The sequence below is a fragment of the Equus przewalskii genome, chromosome 12 (assembly GCF_037783145.1).
Source record: "Equus przewalskii isolate Varuska chromosome 12, EquPr2, whole genome shotgun sequence".
Lineage (NCBI taxonomy): Eukaryota > Metazoa > Chordata > Mammalia > Perissodactyla > Equidae > Equus > Equus przewalskii.
Genome location: NC_091842.1, coordinates 19,068,926 through 19,087,503, shown reverse-complemented (window position 1 = coordinate 19,087,503; position 18,578 = coordinate 19,068,926). Strand labels below are relative to the sequence as shown.

Genomic DNA, 18,578 nt, shown 5'->3' with positions numbered 1-18,578 from the left:
TGTGTGTGTGCTGGCTGGATCAGGTTGGAGCTAACACTGAAAGTCTTACCACACTCAGCACAGGTGTAGGGCTGCTCACGTGTATGTACCGTTGGTCTTTAACCAGGTCTGAGCTGTGGCCAAGAGCCTCCCTGCACTCCAGGCACTTGTGGGGCTGGAGGCCTGAGTGGGAGCCAGGGTGTTGGATGAGAGTGGAGCTGAGGCTGAAGCAACTGCCACACTCAGGGCAGGCGTATGGTTTCTCTCCAGCGTGTACCTGGTGCTTAAGCAAATTTGAGCCACATCGGGCGCTTTTGCCATACTCTGGATAATGATATAGAACCTGAAGTCAGTTTGCTCACCCATCACGCAGCAAGCCAATCTCTGACACCAAGTGTAGTAGAACAAAGTAGGAATTTTATTGCCGAGCGCTGAGCAAGGAAAACCGCCAGCTAACGCTGCAATCCCGAACTTCTCAAAAAGCTACCAGCAAGGGTTTCTTATTGGGGTTTTAGGTAGGTGAGGGGGAGCATGTGGCTAATGTTTACAATTGGTCATTCTAGCTTCTCAATGCTCCTGCCAGATGCTTAGCCAGGCAGGCGCTGACAGCAAGCTACTCTCTTATCAGTGGTCCTTCTGCTGTTCTGTAAGGCAAGCTCAGAAACTTTGGTTTCTTTGTTTTCCATCTTAACCTTGCGGGTACAAAATACAGTTTCACTCTAATCCGGGGAAATTTTAACCTCCTCATCTTCCGTTTCACCAGCAATAGGGCTTGTCACCCGCGTGGCTGCTTTGGTGGTGAATGAGGTCAGGGAAGTAGGCTGCAGTCAGTCCGCACTCCCGGCACTCGAGGGCTTTGGGAATTGCAGAACAGTTGATTCTGGCAGGAGATTCTTCCTCCCCAGGGCCAGAGCCTGAGCTACATAGCTATTGCAGGCCTAGCAACATTTCCCGGTCGGCTGGCTGCCCCGGCCACACCAGGAAGGGCCGCTCAGGTGGAACAACTCCACAATCGAGGGCAGACCTCGGGGATCCCTGGGATCCTGACGTCCAGTTCCCCCACGGCTCCGCCCGGTCTGAGCACTCCCGCGCTGGCGCCGCCAACTCAATCGCGGTGAAGTGCGCCTGGTTTCCTAGACGCCAGCCACTTAGCTGACAAGCCGAGGGACAGCAGGAGACACTCGGGACCCAAGCATCCAGCACCGGAAACGGAAATATCCACTAGCCCGTGCCCCTCTAGGAAGTGGCAGCGAACAGTCTCGGTAGGTTTAACCCTCTCATTCACCTGGCCAGCAGGAGCTCCCTATCTGCGGCTATTGTCAGGAACTTGATACTTTCGACCTGGCTCCGGGTTCTGAGTCCGTCAGCGCGGTCTTCGGTGACCTGGCCACCGCTGGGGGACGGCGAAGCGAGCCTGAAGGAAAAGGCGGTCGCTGCCGAGGACACGCTGGGGACAGAGTACCCAAGTTACCCGGAGCAGCACGGTACTGAGACTTCATGGTCGGATGTCTGTGTTCTCCAAAGGCACGAGCCCATTCCGAGTACCCTGGGAGTTTCTGACCCATCCTAAGCTAGGCGTGTTAGGCTTGGCGTGGACTATATATCCCAGCATGCTTCGCACGCGCCTCCTGGGCTCGCACAGCGATTAGATAACCACTACTCATGACGTGCTTTCTGCAACCATGCAAAAGTCGGAGCACCAGCATCGAGAACTACAACTTCCGACTTGCATAATAACTGCGGTGGCACCATTCAAAATGCGTCAGAGAGGAGGAGCCTGGCCACGCCCCTCTCTTCCAGTTCCGCTCCCCTGGATGAGCGGCGAGAAGTGGGGCGGAGCCTTAGGCCTGAGCCAAGATGGCGGCTGCGAAACCAACCCCTACGGACTCGCTCTCGTTCTGCCTCGCGCAGCTCACGGCGGCCGCTGGGGAGGGCGTAGGTGGGGGAAAGGACACAGCTACAAACGAGACACCCTTGGGCCGTGCGCTCTTAGCCCTCCGCACGCGCCACGTCAAGGCAGCGGGGGGAATCGAGCGCTTCCGGGCACGCGGCGGGCTCCGCCCCCTTCTCGCGCTGCTACGGCGAGCGGCTGCCGCGGGTCCCGCCCTATCCCAGGCCGGCCCCGGCTCCGCCCCCTCATCGGTCGAGTCAGCGGCTTCTGCTGCCCCCGCCCCCTCGTCGGGCCCTGCCCCCTCCGCTGCGTCGCCGTCGACGCCTTCGCCGCCAGCGCGCCTGCGCAAGACCCTGGACTTGGCGCTCAGCATCCTAGCCAACTGTTGTACGGAGGGGGCGTGCCGGGCTGAAGTGCGCAGACTCGGAGGCATTGGCCCTTTGGGTAAGTGCTCCGCCCTCATTTCCTAGAAGGATCCCACGCGCTGCTCGCTGCTTGTGTGGGCTTGGGCGGTGTCTTGAGTTCTTTGTGTCGTAGCCTGGGAGAACTTGTGCTTTATGACGGCACAGCGCCCCGCCACCTCTGGAGCCGTCACAACCTGTGACGTTGCTGTTTTCTTTATAGATTATTCCCGAGCCTTCCCAGATCAGATAATTAGTCATTTCTTGGGTATTGTTTGTCGGGCATCTCCCTCACAAAGGGTTATTTGGTGACTTTTAGATGACTCTTACCCGTGTGTCCGGTCCTGTGCAGGGCTCCCATTTGATGAGCTGGAGGTGAGAAGGTGTTCAGAAGTGAGAAGGTTCAGAAAGTGGGCCGTGCAGTCACACCCCTCTGAGGCTAGGAATCTTTGTAAAAACGGATAATAATAGCTACCTCGCAAAGTTGGAGTAGGGAGAAAATAAAATACAAATATAGGACGCAACCTAAGCAGGGACTGGGTACTTGGAATTATTTAAAACTAGCACCATAAGAACAAATCCTAACAAAAGATAGCAAGCTTTTCTGTTTACCAGCTAAAGTGGCGCCTCCTAGTGGCAACGTTGTGAACACAGTTTACACATCGTTGCCTGCCAGTTGTGAAGTTATGCCAGTTTTGACGAAATCTTAATCTTTTGGATAAAATCAAACATTAATGTATTTTTCATTTCCATAAAATGCCTCTGGACCGTAATGTTTTTGACAAAAGGCTTGGCACATTAGTAAGTCCTTAGTAAATTATAGGTTTTCTTATTAGTTTATAACCCCTATCATTCAGTCACCATTCTGCAATTTAAATCTCTCTTGAATCCATCCACTTATATCCCTTCTTCCATCATGTGCCCAGAGACTGGTACCCATGTGCTGAGCTGTGCTGGTAGCTGACTTGGTTCAAGCCCTTGTCCTTTCTCACCTGGACTATTGCAACAGCCTCCTTGCTGCTTCCCCTGCCTTATTCTTTTCCCCTATCATCCATGCTTTCCATAACTGCCAGATTGTATCACATCACTCCCATTCTTAAAACCCTGTGTGTCTCTCAGTGCCTTCACGTTCAAGTCCTGACCCCTTCACGTTCAAGCATTTGAGGCCCTTCATGAGGTCATAGCACAGACAATGGATCTCACCTCTGGGCCTTTTCAAAGGCTGCTACCAAACCTGAAATGCCCTGTAGTACCTCCGTCCACCATCCTTCTAGTAAATACCCACATATTTAGCCTTCCAGACCCAGCAAGCCTCTTCTGGAGGCCTTGCCTGACCCCCTCAGGCCACATTCTTGAGGTGATTAATGAGAGGGACAAGAAGGGTAGAATCCTCAAGAGGCCAAACTTCCTTGCAGTGACTATTCTTCAGTGTGTGAAGACAGACAGCATCCAGAACCGAACAGCTCGTGCTCTGGGGAACTTAGCCATGGAACCTGAGAGCTGTGGGGACATTCATTCTGCTGGTGAGAAGGCCATGAGGGTGAGGGTGGAGTTAGCTAGGTCTTGGGGTGGGGGCGGGGCTTGGGTGTGTGTCCTCACTCACTCTGTCTTCCCCTTCCCTCTCCAGGTGCTGTTCCCCTGCTCGTTGAGAGCCTGACAGCCTGCCAGGACTCCCAGTGCCTGCAGAGTGTGGTTCGCGCCCTCCGCAACCTGGCAGACTCACCCCAGCACCGCCTGGCCCTGGCACAGCAGGGAGCAGTGCGCCCGCTGGCTGAGCTTCTGGCTGCTGCCCCAGACCCTGCGCTGACCTTGGCCCTAGTCCGTGCCCTCCTGGAGCTGAGTCGAGGCTGCTCCCGGGCCTGTGCTGAGCAGCTAAGTCTGGGTGGGGGACTAGGCCCACTGGTCAGCCTGGCCTCCCACCCCAAAAGGGCGGTACGGGAGGCAACTATCCTGATCCTTGCCAACCTGTGTGCCCAGGGCCTGGTACGGCCTGCACTGGGCAATGCTGGTGGTGTGGAAGTGCTACTGGGTGAGCTCCGGCGGCGCCGGGGCTCCACTGGGGCTAGCCCAGCCTCTCAGCAGCCCTTGGTGCGGGCTGTGTGTCTGCTGTGCCGGGAGGCCATCAACCGGGCCCGGCTGCGGGACGCTGGTGGTTTGGAGCTGCTGATGGGCCTGCTGCGGGACCCTCGTGCCAGCGCCTGGCACCCTCGTGTCGTGGCCGCCCTCGTGGGCTTCCTCTATGATACTGGGGCCCTAGGTCGGCTACAGGCTCTGGGACTTGTACCTCTCTTGGCTGGGCAGCTCTGTGGTGAGGCTGGTGATGAGGAAGAAGAGGGAAGAGAAGCTGCTTCCTGGGACTTTCCTGAGGAGCGGACCCCTGAGCGGGCAGAGGCGGGAAGCTTCCGAAGCCTCAGGTGCGTCCCCACCTGATGCTGTGGGCTGGGGTTTATGTCTGCGCCAGCCCTCTTCACTACCCTCACCCTCATTCTGTCTCAGTAAGACTTTGATTGGCTCTGACTCCTGATTTCTTGTTCTCCCCAGACCTGACCATCTTGTAGTCCCCATTAAACACACCTCCTCTCCCCTGGGTCTACCCCAGCACCTCTGAACTTTGAGACCCAGACAGGTTCACTGGAATGTGGTATGGGCACTAGTTATGATGGTATGCTCTGGAGTCTCAGTTCTTGTTCTGCTACCACCTACAAGCTGAGTCATCATGGGAAAGTTAATTAACTTCTCTGAGCTTCTTATTCCTTCTGTATAAAATGGAGGCTAATAATACATACCTACTCGATAGAGTCGTAAAGATTAAATGAGGGTACTTTACACCTCACCTTGGCACTAAGCAGTGCTCAATAAATGTCAGCCTTCCTGTGAACTCTCTGACTTCATCTCCTACCACTCTCCCTGGCGCCCACTATACTCTTGCACGTGGGCCTCCCAGCTAGTTTTTGAACATGACAGGTAGGTACCATCTCAGGGCCTCTTGGGTTGCTGTTCCTCTGCCTAGAGCGCTCTTCCTCCTGTGTGCCTTGATTAGATCTTACCTTCTTGGTGGAGGCCACCATTATTACCCTATTTAAAATGGCAAATCTCGCCTCTCCCAGCTCTCTTCTGTTCCCTTTTACTTTTCTCCTTAGTACCACTTCACCCCTCACTGACTCCACACTAGCATACCTTATGATTTCCTTATTGATTTTGTCTGTTTCCCCTCACCAGAGTATAAACTCTAGGAGGATGGAAATTTTTATTTTGTTCTTTGCTTCTCCTCAGCAACTAAAATGGGGGTTGGCACATAATAAGTTCAGTAATTGCTGAATGAGTTGGGGTTTTCCCCCACCTCTCTTTGCTCCCATCTCCCCTTCGGCCCACCTCCTCTCCCTGCCTTCAGTCATCTCCTTTTGCATGACCATTCTTTTGGCCCTGCTCCCTTGCTTTGGCTCTGGGTTCAGTCTCCTTTTTCTTCCCTCCCACAGGTCATGGCTGATCTCCGAGGGCTACGCTGCAGGCCCAGGAGACATCTCCCCTGACTGGTCCCCTGAGCGATGTCCACAGCCACCACCACCACCGGAAGCGGCTGAGCCAGCCAGCCCTGCCCCAGGCCCGACCTTGCTGCGGACACCTCGCACACTGCGCACACCAGGCCGCAGCCCTGCCGCTGCTGAGGAACCTTGGGGCCGTGAGGGGCCAGCGCTCCTGCTGCTGTCACGCTTCTCCCAGGCTCCTGACCCAAGTGGGGCACTGGTGACTGGTCCGGCCCTGTGTGGCCTGCTGGCTTATGTGACGGGTGCGCCGGGCCCACCGAGCCCTCGTGCACTGCGCATCCTGGCACGCCTCACATGCAACCCCGCCTGCCTTGAGGCCTTTGTGCGCAGCTATGGTGCAGCACTACTGCGCGCCTGGCTCGTGCTTGGCGTTGCCCCGGACGACTGGCCTGAGCTGGGTACCCGGCCTGATCGCAGCAGCCAGCATCGGGAGCTGGGTGTGTCCCCATGCCTCTCCACCCACATGCATGGCCCCATCCCATTCTCATGCCTCCAGTGGGCTCAGAACCTGGCCTTACAGCTTACTGCCACCCGTTCTCTCACTTCCCTCCCCGTCCCACCATCCAGGCAACCTCAGCCACTGGGGGGAGGAGGATAGGGATTCCCTTTTGTTCCACCATCCCAGCATGCAGAGTTCTGCTCCATCCCCTGCCCCAGAGTTGGGGTCCAGATACCCCCGACATCAAGCTTGGCCCCAACAACTTAGAATCATGCCTGTCTGCATTTCCTTACCCAATTGATTCTTGGTTCTGCATTTTCCTGACTACTTCCCCACTGGGCACACTGACTTGTAAACTCAGGCTCAGGTACCATGTCTTCCCCAAGACACCACCATTTCTAACACTGCTAGGGACTGCCCTGTTTTCTGTGCCCTGTTTCAGTCCTTCAAGGCCCAGACTCACTCCCTGACCATCCCAGTTCCTGTTCTTGCCCTTCACCTCCAGTTCCTAGCATCCACACTCCATCCCTCCAAGGGCCTGCAGTCATCACCTTCTTCCATACTGTGATTTCTTGCCCTGAGGTTTTACCCTCCTTCCTTTCAGGGGCCCAGAGGCCTGTCTTGCTCATCTAACCCCAGTCTTGGACACTAGCTCCCAACCTGACCTGTTATGCCCATCCCTGCAGGTGAGATGCTGCTGCAGAACCTGACCGTTCAGGCCGAATCGCCCTTTGGAGTGGGTGCCCTCACTCACCTGCTGCTCTCTGGGAGCCCTGAGGACCGTGTGGCCTGCGCACTGACCCTGCCCTTCATCTGTCGGTAAGGGGGATGTGGGTGTCTTGCAGGGGTCAGGGGAGCAAGGTTGCTGTTTCCTGGTCCTACCCTTTTCTACCTTCTCAAAGATTCTCTTTCTCCCCAAAGGAAGCCCTCTCTGTGGCGCCGGCTACTTCTGGACCAGGGCGGCCTCCGTCTCCTCCTCTCAGCACTAACTCGGCCAGCTCCGCATCCACTCTTTCTCTTCTTTGCTGCGGACTCCCTTTCCTGCCTCCAAGGCTTGGTATCCCCCACTGTGAGCCCAGCCCTCCCTCCTGCAGTCCCCTTAGACCTAGGCCCACCCTCCCCTTGCCTCTATGAACCTTTGCTGGGCCCAGCCCCCATCCCAGCCCCTGACCTACACTTCCTACTGGACTCAGGCCTACAGCTCCCTGCCCAGCGAGCTGCCTCAGCTACTGCCTCCCCTTTCTTCCGGGCGCTGCTAGCTGGCAGTTTTGCAGAAGCCCAGATGGACCTCGTCCCACTTCGAGGCCTGTCACCCAGCGCGGCCTGGCCTATCCTGCATCACTTGCATGGCTGCCGGGGCTGTGGAGCTGCCCTAGGGCCCATTCCCCCACCGGGCCAGCCCCTGCTAGGCTCAGGGGCTGAGGAGGCACTGGAGGCTGCTGGCCGTTTCCTGTTGCCTGGGCTGGAGGAGGAGCTGGAAGAGGCTGTGGGCCGTATCCACTTAGGACCCCAGGGTGGACCAGAGTCAGTGGGTGAAGTATTTCGCTTGGGCCGGCCCCGGCTGGCTGCCCACTGTGCCCGCTGGACGCTGGGGCCGGGGCAGTGCCCTCGGAAGAGGGCCCTGGCCCTAGTGGGGCTTGTGGAGGCAGCAGGTGAGGAGGCAGGGCCCCTGACTGAGGCTTTACTGGCTGTGGTGATGGGGGTTGAATTAGGAGCAAAGGTCCCACCCTAGGCTGTTGATGTTCACCGGGAGGGGACCCAAGGATGAGCTGGCTATGAAGGAGGCCTCCCTCAGAGTAGCATGAGAGAAGGCTGAACAGAAGGAGTCACCATCGAGGACCGATGAGAGGATGGAACTAGACTCCAGGATGATGGTCTGAAGACTCAGGAGTGAGAAGCCAAAGCCAGAGTCTGGGGCCATGAGATGGAGAACAGCCCAGGGCTCCAGGCACCTGGCCTGGGCCAGCCTTCTGGAGTTGGGATTAAAAACTTTGGAGTTGGATTGTGTGGTGTCTCTGCTTACTTTCCTGTGGAAGTCCCCTCACCCCTTCATCCATCAAGCAGGTCTTATCCAGGTCTCTGTGTCCCAATATAGGCCACCCTTGGCATGTAGGAGTTTAATAAGTAATTATGCAGTGCTTCCTGGAGACCCAGGGTAGAGTAGAGTTCTCAGGCTTCTCCCTAGGATGTGGTTTTGGGCCCCAGGGGAAGCCTGCTTCCTGCCCACACAACTTCATTGCTCACACAGCCACCCCACTGGACACATAGACCTTGGTCAGGGCTGAAAGAATGTGCTGAGAGGATGCTATGAGTGTGGAGATGTATGTCCAGGGCCTTGGCATTACTGTTTTCTGAGTGCCCTTCACCCATCTTGGGCCTTCAGTCTCTGGTTCACTTTTCATCTCTTGGGACCAAGTGTCCTGCTGTTTTCCTGAGGGAAGACCTGCTGTGTTCCTAGAGTCCCTGAGGCCCATCTTAGTTCTGCCCAGACAGAGCGAAGGCCCTGGGCTGGCATTCAGGTGAAGGAAGGGCTCATCTTGCTTTGGTCTCCAAGGCAGGGTCTCTATCACCTGGCTCCCAGATCACTGACCACTCAGGTGGCAGGCTGACTTTGAGGAGAGTGCCTAGACTGGGCCTGCCAGTTAGCTTCTAGGGCGCTAATGTTGACACTTGTCTCTGTGCCTCTGTGAGTCCAGGTCTCTGTTCTTAGGTTGTGTATTAGAACCACCTAGAGAGCTTTTAAAAAATAAACTGATGCCTGGGCCCTTTCTGATTGAAGTGAACTGAGGGGAAGGTACCCTGCATCAGTGTTTTTAAAAAGCTCTCCAGATTGTTCTGATTTGCTGCTGGGTTGAGACCCTCATTCCAGTACTCATATCTGGACTCAGGTCTGGGTTGAGACTCAGTCCAGTGGCTGCAGCACTATGGTGTCTGTCCATACCTATCTCTAGAGTATCTTGTTTCTACCTTGATTTCTCAGTGTCTCAGCCCAGGGCAGGCCTCTTGTTCCTCTGTGATTGGAGTCTGTGTCTTGCTTCCTTCCCTGTGTTCATCAGTATCTTGAGACAATGCTCTTTTCGAATGGGTCTGGGTTGCCTTACTGTTGAGGAAGGGTTTTGTCTTGAAGGCTGGCTGGGGTCTGGCTGCCTGGGAGTGTTTTCTGAGCCTGCACAGGGCTTGGGCCTGGGTTTCGGTTTATCTGTGTCTGTATGTCTGTTTCCAAGTCCTGGAGAGAACGTCCTGGCTTAGAGTCTGTGGGAGGGTTCATTGTGTCCGTCTCCATCTCAGAGATTCTTTAGTATTGTGTTTTTTGGGATCTCTGTTCATGTACTTGTCTGTCAGGGTCTTTAAGGAAAGTTCTCTGAACCTGGGGTCTGACTGATCTTTAGAACATCACTCCTGCCTCCAACCCAAAAATTCTGCCTGGGGCAAGTCTCTCAGGATGGGCCTGGGTGGGAGGAGGGCTCTGTCTAGAACTCAGGGTGCTAGATTTGGGAGGTGTCTGCTTGGGGGCCTCAGTCTGTGTCTAAGAGTCTCACTGGGCAGAGGATCCTGGGCTTAGTCTGGAAGAGCCACTTCTCTGGCTGGCTCGGGCTGCCTGGGGCTCCCTGCAGCTGAAGCCAGGGCTGGGGTGTGGCCGCCTCCGCGGCAGGCAGGCAGGCTGGGCCGTGGCCTTCCCTCCTTACACGCCCCCACCCCGGGTTCTCCCGTTCTTTGCTCCCCCCGCACCCCCCCCCCCCCAGCCCCATCCCAGCGGGTCCCGGCTTCCTTACATGGTCACGGCCAGGCCTCCAGCTCCCGGACGTCCCCCGCCCCCCGCCCCCACCGGACACGGCCCCCGCCCTGCTCTGCTCGCCCCACGCGATCCGCCCGCGCCCCGCCATGGAGGACCTGGGTGAGTGGGGCCCGGGTCCCCTTGTCCCCAGCCCCTCATCACCGCCTGCCAACTCCCTTCCCCATCCTGGAGCCCCCTCGCACTCCCCATCCCTGCCTCCTGTCTCCTTGCTTCTCTGCCCGCGCCTCCTTTTCGACTCCACGTCCCCCTTCCTGCCTCTCCCTTCCTGCCTTTCCCGGGCCGGCCGCTCCCTCCCTTCTTCCCTCACTCCGCTCCTCCGTCACTGGCTGCGGACGGGATGGGCAGGGAGATGCAGTGCCTGTGGGCTCCTGGGCTCATCCGCTCTGGGAAGGGAGGGGTTAAAGGGGTCTTGGGTTCAGGGACTGGAAAAGTAGACGGGAAGGGAGAATGTGACATCAAGTTCTGAAGAAGAAAACAGGCCTGCCCCAGAGTTTTGGGAAGGAGTTAAGGGCCCCTAAGTATGGTAGGGGTCAGGTCTTTGGGGCAGAAAGGGAATAATAGGTGGGGAGGGCCAAGATGCTGGGGAGTTAAGGGTTCCACCATGGTGCTGAGACATGAGGAGTAAAGGGGTAGGGAGTTCTAGGTTCTGGAAGGGACAGGGTTCAACGGATCCAGATCTGGGGACGGGGCGGGTGTCTTCCGGCAGGAAGGAGGACCCACTCATCACATCTTCCCTGTGTGTTGGGACTGGGGCTAGAAGGCTGAGCCTCCATGGGACAGAAGGTGTTCCAGCACCCTGCAGTAGGGGGTGCTGCTCAGTAGGGGTAACGGGCACCGGTACTGTGAAGAATAAGCCAATCAGAAAGCAGGTCCCAGAAGACTCACCAATAAGGTGCATAGGGTGGGACCAAGTGTGGCCTGGAGGTGGGCCAGGACTGTGCCGGCCTATTTAGGTTGGGTGCCAGGCATACAGCCAATTGAGCAATTTGGGGTAGAGCCAAATTTGGCTGGAGTAAAGAGAATTTTGACTGCATTAGGGAAGATTCCGGGAATAAAAGAAAGAGGAGGCTGAGGTGAGCCATTTGGGATGTTCTGTTCATAAATATTGGTTGCTGCCCTTCCACTTCTCCGACTTGGTCAGGCCTTGTGTTTCCTTCTGATTCTTGACCTCTACTTTTAATTCTGGCTTTGGTCCTCCTCAGATACACCCACTTGGAACCCTTAGCCTTTGATCTCTTAAGGCTCTGTATCTGCCCTAACCTTGACCTCTCAACCTCTCATCCTGACGGCCTCTCCCTGCAGATGCCCTGCTCTCTGACCTGGAGACTACCACCTCACACATGCCAAGGTCAGGAGCTCCAAAAGAGCGGCCCCCAGAGCCCCTCAAGTCTCCCTTGCCCTATGGCCACCAGCCACAGGTGAGATCAGATGCTGAGGGCAGGGGCAACCATGAGGGCCAGGCTGGGCCAGGGCTAGGGGGATCTGGGCCTGAGTGGGGCAAAGTACAGGCCTATCATCCCACACACGTGTCCTTCTCTTTGTAGATGGGGTCTGGAGAGTCTTCAGGAGCCTCTGGAGACAAGGACCATCTGTACAGGTGAGGGGCCTGGGAAGTGGGGATGGGAAAGCCAACTGAAACTCAGAGGAGGCTTGGATTCCCCACCCCTGAACCCAGGCTCCTACCCTGTTTCCCAGTACGGTATGCAAGCCTCGGTCCCCGAAGCCTGCAGCCCCTGCGGCCCCTCCGTTCTCCTCTTCCAGCGGTGTCTTGGGCACAGGGCTCTGTGAGCTAGACCGACTGCTTCAGGAACTTAATGCTACTCAGTTCAACATCACAGGTACCAGGGTTACTGACACGGGCCCTGATGGGATGGGGGCAGGGCAAGGCAGGGCAGAGACTAAGGGCTATAGACTTCGCAGAGTAGCAGCTAAAGGGACACAAGCCTTAACTGGGGGGGGGGGGGGGGGGGGGCGGGGTAGAGCCTGGCCTCACATCCAGTGCCCTTCTCTCCTCTCTGCAGATGAAATAATGTCTCAGTTCCCATCTAGCAAGGAGGCTGCAGAGGAGCAGAAGGAGGACCAATCTGATGACAAGAAAAGGCCCAGCCTGTGAGTTTAGTATAGTGGCAGCACTGGGAGAGAGGCGATCAGTCTTGGATGCCTGAGTTACTGGAGGGAGTATTACTCTAGGAGGCTCTGAGCTGACACGAGTTTTATTCTTCACAGCCCTCCCAGCCCATCCCCTCTTCTCCCAAAGGCTTCGGCTACCTCGGCCACTCTGGAGCTGGATAGACTGATGGCCTCACTCTCTGACTTCCGGGTCCAGAACCACGTGAGTCAAGTCAGGCAGGGGGGTGGGCCAGTGTGGATTTGTGGCTTCCCAATCCATCTTAGACCCTTCCACCTCTGCTGCCTTGCTGATTCAACTCTCATGTCCTCCCTGCTGCAGCTTTCAGCCTCTGGGCCAACCCAGCCAACAGTGCCAAGCTCCGTGAATGAGGGCTCCCAATCCCCACCAGGGCCAACTAGCAAGGGCAGCCTAGACACCATGCTGGGGCTGCTGCAGTCGGACCTCAGCCGCCGTGGCGTTCCCACCCAGGCCAAGGGCCTCTGTGGCTCCTGCAATAAACCCATTGCTGGGCAAGTAAGTGGAGCCCTGAGAGTAGGGAGGTAGAGACTCATGGACCCATCTTTATTGAAAGCTAGCCTTTGTGCTGTTCCCTTTTAATAAATAACTCTGGGAAGAGGGTATTATTGTTATTTATAGTTTATGGATGGGGAAACTGAAGTTCTGAGTTACACAGCAATAAGTAGCAGGGTGAGAATTCCAACCCAGTTCCCATTTATTGCGGTCTTACTGTGTGCAGGCACTGTGCTAGCTCCTTTACAAACCCCCATCTCATTTAATCTTCACAAAAGCCTCACTGGCGCTGCCCACCATCTCTCAGGCACCCACACAGACCATTTCTCCTCCACCAGAGTCTGGTCTGGGAGCTCTGGCTTTTGGCTTATTGACTAAGCAGATGTTATTGACAACAGGCATGCTCAGTGGTTGATCTAGATCCTCTTGCTAGATAAAGTGCCTGCTCCTATCCCAGAATTTCCAAGCTCATCAAAGCAGAGTGGCCTTATGACTTTTGTGGGCTATAGGTACTTTTGCCTTCATGGATCCCTTCCTCCATTATAAAAAAATACTAAAAATTGTGAATTATGACTGTATTGGTGTAAAGATGAATATATTATTAAATAGTAAATCATTTTCTTCTAGCTCATTTTTTCCTTCTGATTTTAAAAGAAATTACATTTTCCTGGGTTCCTAAAAGTATTGTGGGCCTTAGGCACTTATACACTGACTTGATTATTAGATTCTTCATCCTGATCTCTCAGAGAGATAAGACTTGGGTAGGGAGGTGGGAGAAATGGGTAAAGAGGGTCAAAAGGTAAAAAGAAAAAAAAAAGACTTGAAATGTGCCTTGTAAACCTTAGGTCACTGGGCACATGGCAGCTTGAGGGCCACTCTGACCCTGGGCCTCACTCCAAACTCGCAGGTGGTGACGGCGCTGGGCCGCGCTTGGCACCCTGAGCACTTCGTTTGCGGTGGCTGTTCCCTGGCCCTGGGAGGCAGCAGCTTCTTCGAGAAGGATGGAGCCCCCTTCTGCCCCGAGTGCTACTTTGAGCGCTTCTCCCCACGATGTGGCCTCTGCAATCAACCCATCAGACACGTGAGCCCTGCCGGCCCACAAGCCCCACCTCTGTCTCACTGTGGGATGGGCCTCATCCACTCACAGCCCCCCATCCCTCCCCAGCCCTGCCCCTTGGCCTCTCCGTGGCCTTTTGGACTCCACCTCTCCCTTTTACTCCCAGGTTCCTTGTGAGATCTCCAGGGCCTTAAACTCATACTTCAACCCACTCACCTAGGTTCAGGGAGGGAGAGGGAGGGAAGAAGCGATGGAGGGCCACACTGAGTGTCTCCTTTCGTTCTCCATAGAAGATGGTTACTGCCTTGGGCACTCACTGGCACCCGGAGCACTTCTGCTGCGTCAGTTGCGGGGAGCCCTTCGGAGATGAGGGTGAGAGCTTGAAAGCCGCCAGTCTACTCGACATCCCGCCCCGTCCCCTTTGGCCCAGCCCTCTACGACCTCCGAAGCCCTCTGGGCCGGGAATTTTCTCCTGCTTTCTTCTGGCCCCACCCTCTCCCTGTCATGGGTTCCTATCCCATCCCCTCCCGCTCTGCCCCTACTCCAGGCACTGTCCCTCACTACCTACTGCTCACGCTGACTGCCCCTCCTCTGGCCCCACAGTCTCAGCTCTTGTAGGTCCTCGGTGGGACCTCGCACTCTTTTCTTTCCGCCCACTCGGTTCCCGCCTCTAGGTTTTCACGAGCGCGAGGGCCGCCCCTACTGCCGCCGGGACTTCCTGCAGCTGTTCGCCCCGCGCTGCCAGGGCTGCCAGAGCCCTATTCTGGATAACTACATCTCGGCTCTCAGCGCGCTCTGGCACCCAGACTGTTTCGTCTGCAGGGTGCGCTGCGGTGGGGGCGGAGCCTGGGAGGGGTGGGCCAACGGGGGGCGGAAGTAGGAGGCTGGGGCGGGGCGATTATTCAGGGTAGGGGGCTCCTGGAGGCGAGGCTTCGCGTCTGGGTGGGGTTGCGGGGGGTCACAGTGGGCTATTCAGCTCGTAAAGTTAGTTATCTGGTCCGGGGTTTGGCCGCTGACCCATCCTTTCGCGGCCGACCTTCCCCAGGAATGCTTTGCGCCCTTCTCGGGAGGCAGCTTTTTCGAGCACGAGGGCCGCCCGCTGTGCGAGAACCATTTCCACGCGCGGCGCGGTTCGCTGTGCGCCACGTGTGGCCTCCCGGTGACCGGCCGTTGCGTGTCGGCCCTGGGCCGCCGCTTCCACCCGGACCACTTCACCTGCACCTTTTGCCTGCGCCCGCTCACCAAGGGCTCCTTCCAGGAGCGCGCCGGCAAGCCCTACTGCCAGCCCTGCTTCCTCAAGCTCTTCGGCTGACCACGCCCCTTTGGGAGACCAAGGCCCCAAAGGCCCCGCCCTTCCCGAAAAGACCCTGTTCTCCAGACCCCGAGGCCTTGCTCTTTGAGCTTGGGATTCTCTCCGACCGGGCTGTTTAAGGCCCTACCCACTGGAGAGACCCGCCCCTAAGGTACGGTACTATACGTTCTCCGTGGGAAACTTCAGAAAAGGCCAGGCCAATCCCAAGGCCACATGCCCCCAAAGTGGGTCGTAGTCTGACGAGCGATGCCGCCTGAGCTCTTCACTTTATTCCCCCTGTTGAGGGAGCCTCCCTACTGGAGGAGGACCCTTGCAATTCCGACCAATCAGAGGCCAGGCCAGGACGTCCCTCTCTCCACTCCCTCACTGTTCTTTGCACTTTTTTCTACCTACATAAAATACATTCCACGTCGCACTGGTGCTGTGTCTTTGACTGTGCGAGTCAGCCTTGCGTCGGGACGCCCTGCTCCTTGTGCTGGCTCTGGCCTTGGTGGGATCTGGGCCACCACTGTGTGGCCAGAACCGGACCTGCAGCCTCAGCCCTTGCAGGATGTCCTTCACATATCGGATGAGCCTGAGGTTGGAAAGGGCAGCGACCTGCACAGGGTTGTACAGATAGTGGGGAGCCAGGACAGGAGCTCAAGCTGGGCCCCTCTGAACCTTCTTGTCCCCAGTCCCCTCACTTTGCATCTGGTCACTAAGGCACAGCTTCCTTCTTACTAGTATTGACTCATAACATCTCCCCTAGGCAGAGGATGACACTCGGGGTGGTCAAGGGAGTGAGTGAGGGAAGCACTGGGGCTGTAGGAGCCAGAAAGAGGCTTCTAACTTAGATTGGGAGTCAAGGAAGCCTTTCTGGAGGATGTGACACCTGAGCTAAGCCCTAGCAGAGAAGGGTGGGACCAGGAGGTTTTAGGTGTGGAGAAATTCAGGCTCCATGTGAATCCACAAGCCCCAGGGGCCTTTCTGAGTCCCAGAACATTCACCTTGGACTGTGCAGTTCCCTAGGGAGGGGACCTGGATTCCTGGATCCAAAACATATGGGCTCTTGAGGCTGGAAATGATGGAACCTCAGAGGCCCTTCCAGCCTGAGGAGGAGCTGGCAGCCAAGGAGAGCATAAGTGGGCAAGAGACAAAGGTGAGGTGTTCTCTGCCCTTGCCTCAGGCTGACCCCTAGATCCTTTCCTCTCTGAGGCTCCTTCCCCTGGGTCTTCCCAGGCCTCCTGCTCTTCCCTTTCCTCATATTCTCCCTGGGCAATGCTGTCCATCCCCTTGCTTGTAACCACCTCCCTGTCTTGAGGATGCCCAAATTGGCCATCTCCAATCTTGGTTCATTCATTCACCAAGTGTTTCTTTCTCTTTTTTTTAAAGATTGGCACCTGAGCTAACAACTGTTGCCAATCTTTTTTTTTCTTTTTTCCTGCTTCTTCTCCCCAAATCCCCCCAGCACATAGTTGTATATTTTAGTTGTGGACCCTTCTAGTTGTGGCATGTGGGATGCTGCCTCACTGTGGCCTGATGAGCGGTGCCATGTCCGCACCCAGGATCCGAACCGGCGAAACCCTGGGCCGCCAAAGCGGAGCACGTGAACTTAACCACTCGGCCACGGGGCCAGCCCCCCACCAAGTGTTTCTTGAGCAGGCACTGTGGCAGGCTCCATGCCAGGTGCTGGGGAGACCATAGGGAACCAAGCAGACATGCTTCTTTCCCTCATGGAGCTGAAGACTAGTAGGGGAAACAGATGACAAAATGTGATGAAGTGACGTGTGATGAAGTAATGGCCTAGCTAAAGCTGGCTCTTCCCCTTTGTTTCCACCCACAACACCTCCCCTGTCTCTTCATAGCACTTATTAGTACTGCAAATGGGGGTTTATTTGTTGCTTGTTTATGTCTATTTCTGAAACTGGAATGCAAGCTCCGGAGTGCTAGTTTGTCCCATGACATGCTTGTTTTGCTGATCATTGTCTGTCCAGTGTCTAGAGTGGTGTCTAGCATGTGGCAGGTGCTTAATAAATGTTTGTTAATGAAGGAAGGAATGAGGAAGAAAGGAAAGACGGGAAGGCAAGAAGGAAAAAAATAGAGTTAATAAGTTAGAGAAGGTGAGGAAGGGGTTACTTTAACCAGATAGTCAGAGAAGGCCTCTGGGAAAATGTAGTGTCTAAGCTGAGACTTGAAGGTAGAGAAAGAGCCAGCCAGGCAAAGAGCTTGAGGAGAGCATTCCAGGCAGAGGAAACAGCAAATACAAAGGCCAGGAAGTAGGAAAGAGCTTGGCATATTGGAAGAAAGGACAGAAGGCCAGTGTGGCAAGGGGGAGAATAGTGGGAGATAAGGTTGAAGAAGAAACAGGTGCCACATCATGAAGCGTTTTGTAGGCCATGGTGAGGGCATACAGATTTTATTATAAGTGCCTATAACCCTAATGTGTCCTCTGATACTTGCCCCGGGATTTCTCTCAGGCACTTCAAGTTTGTCACCCCCTGAAGCAGACACTGTGCATGCCCTGCCCATATATGCTTAGCCCACCTGGGAAATCTTGTGTAGACAGTTCCCAGACAGCCAGTCTCCCCAGCTGCTTCCTGAGTTTCTGAGGGTGGTATCTGGAGGAAGGAGTATGCCCCTGTACCCAGCAGGCCTGAAGTGGGTGGGAAAGGTTTTGTAACCTCCAACCAGTTAGAGACAGCAACTGGTGCATAAATACCCCAGCTTCCTTGCCCCTTGGAGGTCAGTTCTGAGGTGGGTTCTCCACAGTGTTTCAGAGGGTCCCCATGGGGATTGGGTTCCAGTTGTTCAGAGTGGTAACCTGTTAATCAACACACCCTTTATTGGCTTTTCTCCTTTCTTTGTCCCACTTCCCCCTTCCTTTATGGTCATTACTGGGATCACCTTCCCCAGTAAAACACTTATACCCCAATTCTCCTTAAACATGATTCATCATATTCTCCTAAGACACTGTTCTCTGTTCCCCATCTTGGACATGAATCCAATTGCCATAATCAGACATCCAAGTCTGGTGAATACTTCTAGAAAGGCAGAGGTCAGATATTCATCAACCTCCTCGCTCTTGTATCCAGCCCTGTGCTGAGCAATGGAACTCCAGGGATGAATTAGATCGTTCCCTCCTCTTGAGGAGTCTTTGGTCTGCTGGGGAGATGACCCGCACCCAGGCAAGGACCACACAATATGCTCAGAACTGTATCAGAAAAGTCAGAGAAGTCTTTCCTGAAGAGATGACATGGGCTGGGTATTGAAGGCTGAGTAGTAATGGGCCATTTGGGAGGCACTCTAAGCAGAAGGCACAGCTTATGCAAAAGTTTGGGGGTATGAAAATATATGGGATGGGCAGGGCAAGGACATGGGAAGGAAATGTGGTTTCACTGGGTTTGGTGTGGAATAGCAAGGGGAAGGATGGGCAGGAGTCGGGGCCTGGCAGGCCTTGAACATCACGCTGAGGAGCTTCTACTTCCTCCTGAGTGTGATGGGGAGCTATGGAGGGTTTCTGAGCAGGGGAGCGACACTG

The 18,578-nt window shown here is 55.6% G+C and overlaps 2 protein-coding genes across 5 annotated transcripts; both read left to right on the top strand.

The window, feature by feature from the left end:
• Window positions 1-384: 384 nt before the first annotated feature.
• ARMC5 (armadillo repeat containing 5) lies at window positions 385-8,257 on the top strand. 2 transcript variants are annotated; one of them, XM_008514351.2, is made up of 6 exons: window positions 385-2,314; window positions 3,687-3,794; window positions 3,899-4,685; window positions 5,748-6,253; window positions 6,942-7,074; window positions 7,177-8,257. In XM_008514351.2, the coding sequence occupies exons 1-6, from the start codon at window positions 1,837-1,839 to the stop codon at window positions 7,985-7,987; spliced, it is 2,823 nt and encodes a 940-aa protein (XP_008512573.1). In that variant the 5' UTR covers window positions 385-1,836; the 3' UTR covers window positions 7,988-8,257. The 2 variants fall into 2 exon arrangements, with proteins under 2 accessions (XP_008512573.1, XP_070424021.1); XM_070567920.1 differs by having other exon boundaries at window positions 2,313-2,646.
• A 1,448-nt stretch (window positions 8,258-9,705) lies between these two features.
• Window positions 9,706-15,473, top strand: TGFB1I1 (transforming growth factor beta 1 induced transcript 1). 3 transcript variants are annotated; one of them, XM_008514352.2, is made up of 11 exons: window positions 9,706-10,150; window positions 11,354-11,469; window positions 11,596-11,648; window positions 11,747-11,889; window positions 12,073-12,160; window positions 12,278-12,383; window positions 12,501-12,695; window positions 13,600-13,773; window positions 14,040-14,121; window positions 14,424-14,572; window positions 14,795-15,473. In XM_008514352.2, the coding sequence occupies exons 1-11, from the start codon at window positions 10,138-10,140 to the stop codon at window positions 15,059-15,061; spliced, it is 1,386 nt and encodes a 461-aa protein (XP_008512574.1). In that variant the 5' UTR covers window positions 9,706-10,137; the 3' UTR covers window positions 15,062-15,473. The 3 variants fall into 3 exon arrangements, with proteins under 3 accessions (XP_008512574.1, XP_070424031.1, XP_070424032.1); XM_070567930.1 differs by having other exon boundaries at window positions 10,098-10,150; window positions 11,254-11,469; XM_070567931.1 differs by having other exon boundaries at window positions 10,140-11,124.
• Window positions 15,474-18,578: the final 3,105 nt, after the last annotated feature.